The 7,063-nt window shown below is 41.6% G+C and overlaps 1 protein-coding gene across 1 annotated transcript in view; it reads left to right on the top strand.

Annotated features, from left to right (window-relative positions):
• Positions 1-2,059: 2,059 nt before the first annotated feature.
• The window catches only part of LOC130073400 (uncharacterized), a gene marked incomplete at its 5' end in the record, with an annotated part of 47,390 nt that continues 42,386 nt past the window's right edge, over positions 2,060-7,063 (top strand). Inside the window, one exon of the mRNA XM_056238796.1 lies at positions 2,060-2,114. Within this exon, the coding sequence (XP_056094771.1) occupies positions 2,060-2,114 (55 nt within the window). The remainder of the gene's footprint in view (positions 2,115-7,063) is intronic.

Here is a 7,063-nt window from a genome sequence, read left to right as displayed (position 1 = left end):
ATCATTAATGTAATTGATAAGCATTTTCCGTTTAGAACTATCAGAGTTAAAGGGGAGCACTTACCCTGGATCAGTTCTCATTTAATCAATCTTTTTAAGCAAAGAGATAAGGCATGGGCCAAATATCGCCTAACTGACTGGGATTATAATAGATCTCTTAGGAATCAGTGTAAGACTCAAACCCGAAATGCTAAATCCAGTTACTATAGAGACTGTTTTCTTAAGGATATTAAAAACCCTTGACAGTTCTGGGATCATTTGAATCGAGTTCTCAATAGGAATATCAAAACTCCTGCTAACCAATTGAAAATGACTAATGTTACAATTACCCATCCTACCCTTATTGCTAATGCTGTCAATCAGCATTTTACTACAATTAGTGATTCCAATCATGTTTATTCTCAAACCAATGATCATGTTTCGACTTCTTCTTCTGCATCTGGCTCATTTAAATGTAACAAAATGATGCCCATTGATGTTTATAATGCTATAGCTGATCTGAAGGAATATAGCAGTGCTGGTCCGAATGGGCTTGAGGCTAGGTTTATTAAACTTGCTGCCCATGTACTGATGTTTCCACTCGCTGACCTATTTAATCTGTCTTTGAATACTTTTACTGTTCCCGCTACATGGAAATGTGCGAGTTACCCCTTTATTAAAAACTGGTGATGCTTCTATTATTACAGTTTTTCTCGATTGCTTAAACACATTTCTTGAAACTATGCCTCGTATTCTCAAAACAGTGAACACAAATCCATAACGTCTCACCCAATTCCCCAAACATCCTATTTTCAGGTCAAAATGAAGCTCTACACTCAAAACCATCAACTCTTGCTGAAAAACCAAACTTTGCCCTCTGACAGCACACACAAGCCCTCAGAAATACACACACTACAACATAGTCTTACACACTAGTGCTATAAATTCAAAACAACATTTCCAAAACTGGTAATTCATGTTGCTTGTGGTCCCCCGCCCTCCCCATCCCCCCATCTTTTTTTCCCTCTCTCCTACTCGTACGTAAGATGTGTGTGAGCATCATATGACAGTAAAAGAGCACACACAAACCTTATTCAAATCTGGAATTGTATTGGAATGGTAAAGAGTGTTGGTTCATGCCTCCACTCAAGGATACAATATGATGAACAAGTCTAAGAATGTTCCACATATGGTTGAAATACCATCATTGGCCTAGAAAGATAACACTCTGTGAGTCAAGACTAAAGGAGAAAGGATGCCTTCTGTTCACTGTCACACTCTGCAGCCACTCTGTGTGACTGTACGACTGCTGGCCTTTTCTGGCAAGAACATAAACCTCATCAAAGACAATTGGAAATGTGTGTCTCTTATTCAGTGATAGAAATGTGTTTGCCACCACACCTCCCTGAAGGTCCTGATGATGGAGGCGACGGTGAAGCGACTCAAGTTTGTCTGTACTCGTTGCCCAGCCTCCCTCATAGTCATACCATGGACAAGGACATGGCCAACTAAAGTGGCTTGAATTTCATCCGAGACTGCTTGTCTTCTTGCCCTTGCCCTTCCTCCTCCTCCCCCTCCTCCTCTTCCTCCTCCTCCTCCTCTTCCTTCTTCTCCTTCTCCTCCTCCTCTTCCTCCTTCTCCTCCTCCTCCTCCTCCTCCTTCTCCTCCTCCTCCTCCTTCTCCTCCTCCACTTCCTCTTCCTTCTCCTCCTTCTCATGCTCCTCCTCCTCCTCTTCCTTCTCATCCTCCTCCTTCTCCTCCTCCTCATGCTCCTCCTTCTCATGCTCCTCCTCTTCCTTCTCCTCCTCCTCTTCCTCCTTCTCATCCTCCTCCTTCTCCTCCTCTTCTTCCTCCTTCTCATGCTCCTCCTCCTCCTCTTCCTTCTCATCCTCCTCCTCCTCCTTCTCATCCTCCTCCTCTTCTTCCTCATCCTCCTTCTCCTCTTCCTTCTCCTCCTCCTCTTCCTTCTCCTCCTTCTCATCCTCCTTCTCCTCCTCCTCCTCCTCTTCCTCCTCCTTCTCCTCTTCCTTCTCATCCTCCTCTTCCTCCTCCTCCTTCTCCTCTTCCTTCTCCTCCTCCTCCTTCTCATCCTCCTCTTCCTCCTCCCTCCTCCTCCTCTTCTTCCTCCTCCTCCTTCTCATCCTCCTTCTCCTCCTCCTAATCTTCCTCCTCCTGCTCCTCCTGTTCATCTTCCTTCTCCTCCTCCTCCTCCTCTTCCTTCTCCTCCTTCTCCTCCTCCTCATCTTCCTTCTCCTCCTCCTCCTCTTCGTCTTCCTTCTCCTCCTCCTCATCTTCCTTCTCCTCCTCCTCCTCCTCTTCCTCCTCCTTCTCCTCCTCCTCCTTCTCATCCTCCTTCTCCTCCTCCTCTTCCTTCTCCTCCTCCTCTTCCTCTTCCTCCTCCTCCTTCTCATCCTCCTCCTTCTCATCCTCCTTCTCCTCCTCCTCCTTCTCCTCCTCCTCCTTCTCGTCCTCCTTCTCCTCCTCCTCCTCCTCCTTCTCCTCCTCCTCCTTCTCATCCTCCTTCTCCTCCTCCTCCTTCTCATCCTCCTCCTTCTCCTCCTGTTCATCTTCCTCCTTCTCCTCCTCCTCTTCCTTCTCCTCCTTCTCCTTCTCCTCCTCCTCCTCATCTTCCTCCTCCTCCTCATCTTCCTTCTCCTCCTCCTCCTCATCTTCCTTCTCCTCCTCCTCCTCATCTTCCTTCTCCTCCTCTTCCTCCTTCTCATCCTCCTCCTCTTCCTCCTCCTTCTCATCTTCCTCCTCCTCCTCATCTTCCTTCTCCTCCTCCTCCTCATCTTCCTTCTCCTCCTCTTCCTCCTTCTCATCCTCCTCCTCTTCCTCCTCCTTCTCCTCCTCCTCCTCCTCCTGTTCATCTTCCTCCTCCTCCTCCTCTTCCTCTCACTCCTCGACATATTGCTGTATTTCTCTGTGGATCCATTGTTCCAAAACTCAGTAAACTGATTTATATCTTTTATAAAAGATTGTATAACCTTTTATCTTTCTATTGAAGGATCTGACTGATGTGTGTTCACCTGGGTAATTGTGTGCTAACTGAGCTGAAGCTGAGCTGACTTGAGTGAACAATATTGAATGCTAGTGCTTTCTAAATGACCACGTGGTGTAGGCAATGAGAAATGAAGGGATTTGTGTAGAGTTTTGCTGTGACAGTTCAACAAATCTGACTAATGTGTCAAAACAGGGGAATAGTGTTCATAGTTCAGTGAAATGGGTGTGCTTTTTGATAAATGGCATTATGGTTTTGAAATTTTAGTTCAAAAGCCTGGTTATAGTGTTTAAGCAATCGAGAAAAACTGTAATAATTACTGTCCTATTTCTATTATATGTTCCATTGCCAAATTATTTGTGCAAGATTAAAGGGGTAGTTCACACAAAAATGAAAATTAGCCCTTGATTGATTTACTCTCCCTCAAGTCATCCAGGGTGTGTATGACATCAGAGTAATATTAAAAATGTCTCTTCCAAGCTTTATAATGGCAGTGAATGGCTGTTTCTGTTTTGAAGTCCATAAAAGTGCATCTATGAGTGCATCTAGTGAACTAATATTGTACATTGCATAAGCATAAGCACATGCCTGCAGTATTGCCGCATCCTGGCAACATTCCCTTCAAGAATGCTCGATCCTGGATCTTCTCCATCAGCACAACGGACGACCAGTATTATAATGATGTGCTGAGTGTTTTGTTCATTGTTGTGCATGAAATAAACTGCATCTCTTCTTCAACATTTCTCTGCCTCTTTATCTCTGATGCTGGTTACCGACCACTACTGCCCCCCTCTGTTACACTGTGCAATTACAGCTAATCAGCACATCCCCCTTTCTTTAGGGCAAATATTTCAACAATAAAACAAACAAACTACCGGTGTCAGCTGTCTTACCCAATTTCTTACTTTAACATTGTATTACTGTTAATCACTATTATTATTTTTTTTATTATTTTTTTACTTTTTACTGTCCCTTTAATCACAGGTTCAGTCTCTCAGGCTTATTCTGGTAGATGTTCCCAGCACAGGTTCACCTGGAGCGAGTGCATCGGTGTTGCAGTCTGACAGGTGGAGAGATGGATCAGACTCAGAGCCATGGACAGACAGCAGCGATTGCTTTATTAAACGGTAAATATAAAATAAAACACACACCCAAGTACTTTTTAAGCTGTTATTGCATTTAGTTAATGTCAGTTTTGCATTTGGAGAGGCAGGGTGACAACTTAGATAAGTTTATAGGCTATATTTTTGGAGGGAAACGCTAGTGTTCATGTTCGCATGGGTATAGCACTGGCTTTAGCGGCTCTAACTTAACTTTTCCATGTCATTGATCTGATGATGGACGTCTCATGATATTTATTTTAGCACAACTGGGCTGTATTAGGCTATTGATTCCCGTGATCTTGCTTATAAATTCCGCTTCGTGATCACGCAGAGGTCTGCAGTCCGTTCAGAACTCCAACCAACATACAGAGGCGGACAGAGTACAGAGCTTTGTTACTTGAGTAAAAAGTACAGATACCCCTTGCTAAATTTTACTCAAGTACAAGTAAAAGTACTACAGGAGTCAGAGGTTCTGTGAATGCGGTTTGAAAATGTGGTTTTGTGTTTAAGGTTTTGAGAAAGTGAGTGATGATTTCAAGAAATGTGTTTTAGGGCCATTCCACCGAATGGGTGACATTTACTTGTTGTAATTCTTCAAAATTAAACTTTATTTTTTATCTTTTTCAACATTGAATCTAATACTACACATATTTAACTATTCAAAATGTGTATTGGTCAATCTCAGGCAACTTTATTTATTTTTTTACAAGGTTTAAGCAGAAGATGGGCGCATGTTTTCTCAATCCTGTTACCGAAAACCATGTGCCATTTAAAAAGCAAGTTTAAAAGCATGTCAATTAATTCCTTTGTTTTCCCCACAAGAAAGTGTTTATTTTAAAGAAATTGTTGGTTATATGTTCCAAAAATTGATATTTGTGACAATAAAATCACTATTAAGGCAAGGTGTATTTTAATAAAAAACAAAGCCATTTTTTTAATTTTAAAGAAGACCGAAGCCTCAAGTTTATATATTTTTTAACAATTTAATTTATTAAATAATTGTATAAATGATGGGCCAAACAAAACTGATAAAAACAGTGATTTAATTAAATTTTTTTAGAAAAATGAAAAAAATAGTAACAGGACTGAAAGTAACAGGATTGAGTTTTCAAGCAAAAAGTTATCAAATACATGGCATATGGCCACATAGTATATGCTAATAGCATGAGGACACTGAGCCATTTCTAGTGCCTTACCAAAAGTTTATATTTTTAAAATAAACAAATAAAATCTAAGAAAAAGTTTAGGTAACAGGACAGAGTGTTGAGATTGACCTTCTCAGTCGTAGTTACAATTTCATCAAATATACAGAAATTAAAATGAGAAGACTAACTTATGGTCTTCCCAGTGCCTTCAGAAGATCCAGATGATGCAACTTACTGTTGAAAATGGTCTTGTGGATTATTCCCAGTTTTTCAGAGGGGGTAATGTGTTAGGGTAACAGGACTGAGTGAAAACCCGGGGACATGACTAAAATGTGTATTTTATCTAAAATATTAGATCAAATGTATTTTTCTTTTTTCATTTTAAAGCAGATTGGATATAAAGTCACACAACAATGCAAAAAAAATCAGATTTCTGAAGGATTTGAATCATTATATTTCATTGTAAAGTTTAGAGATGGAGAGTGGGGACATGCAGAAAATGCATTTTTTGAGTGTTCTATGTAGTTTTTATCTAAGTTTTTAATTATACATTTTAAATTTGTAGTTAGCTTAATGTGCAGGACATTTTGCTTAATAATAAAATGTATTTTAGAGTTAATTTTCATGCAATTTTATACATATAATGTCCTGGGGACAGAAATGTCACCCTTTCGGTGGAATGGCTCTTTAGCAAATCCAGGTAAACTGTAAACAGGTTGAAGGACCCTATATACTGATTTTACAAAAGTAACTTTATAAAACTGTTACAGTGTGTGTGTGTCTGTCTGTGTGACAGAGTGTGTGTGTGTTGTGTGTGTGTGAGAAAGAGAGTGTGTCTCTCTCTGTGTGTGTGTCCCTCTTTGTGTGTGAGAGAGTGTGCATGCGTGTGTGTGTGTGTGTGTGTGTGTGTGTGTGTTTATGCGTGTGTGTGCGTGCGTGCAAATATATGTGTGTGTGCATGTGTGTGTGTGAGAGAGACAGAGAGTGTGTGTGTGTGTGCGTGTGTGTGTGTGTGTGTGTGTGTGTGTGCGTGTGTGAGAGAGACAGAGGTGTGTGTGTGTGTGTGTGTGTGTGTGTGCGTGTGTGTGTGTGTGTGTGAGAGACAGAGAGTGTGTGTGTGTGTGTGTGTGTGTGCGTGTGTGTGTGTGTGTGTGTGTGTGTGTGTGTGTGTTGTGGCTCTAACAGGAAGTGTGCTTGTCGACCCTGTTGACACTTAAACTGCTGCTCATGTTTCATGTGTGCGTTTCACTGACACACACACACACACACACACACACACACACACACACACACACACACTCTCTCTCTCTCTCTCTCTCTCTCACACACACACACACACACACACACACACACACACACTCTCTCACACACACACACACGCTCTCACACGCACAGACACACTCTTTTTTACACACATGCTCATGCAACCTCACTCACACACTCTAACACACACTTTTTGGGGATCTTCGCATGCTCAGGTTATGAGGTATTTGGCGTCAGTCGATGTTGTTCTTGATGTTTTGGCCTCTAACAGGCTTTAGCTGTATTTTCCCTGTAATGTAAATCATGAGTCATGACACACACGCACACACACACACACACACACACACACACAGAGACTGACATCAGCTCACAGACTCGCCCTGAACCCTCTCAGATCTCCAGTGTTGTGGTTACAGTGTGTTTTCACTGGACACACACGTGTTAGCGGTCAGTACACACACACACACACACACACACACACTAATACACTCACACACTTACACAATTTCAGCTGTTAAGCACATTTAAAGAAAGGATGTTTCTTACATTTTACGATAAGGTCTCATTTGTTA

This window comes from Rhinichthys klamathensis, unplaced genomic scaffold (genome assembly GCF_029890125.1).
Source record: "Rhinichthys klamathensis goyatoka isolate OS25496 unplaced genomic scaffold, OSU_Roscu_1.1 h1tg000545l_1, whole genome shotgun sequence".
Lineage (NCBI taxonomy): Eukaryota > Metazoa > Chordata > Actinopteri > Cypriniformes > Leuciscidae > Rhinichthys > Rhinichthys klamathensis.
Note: the sequence above shows the minus strand (reverse complement) of the source record. Positions and strands in the feature narration are given on the sequence as shown.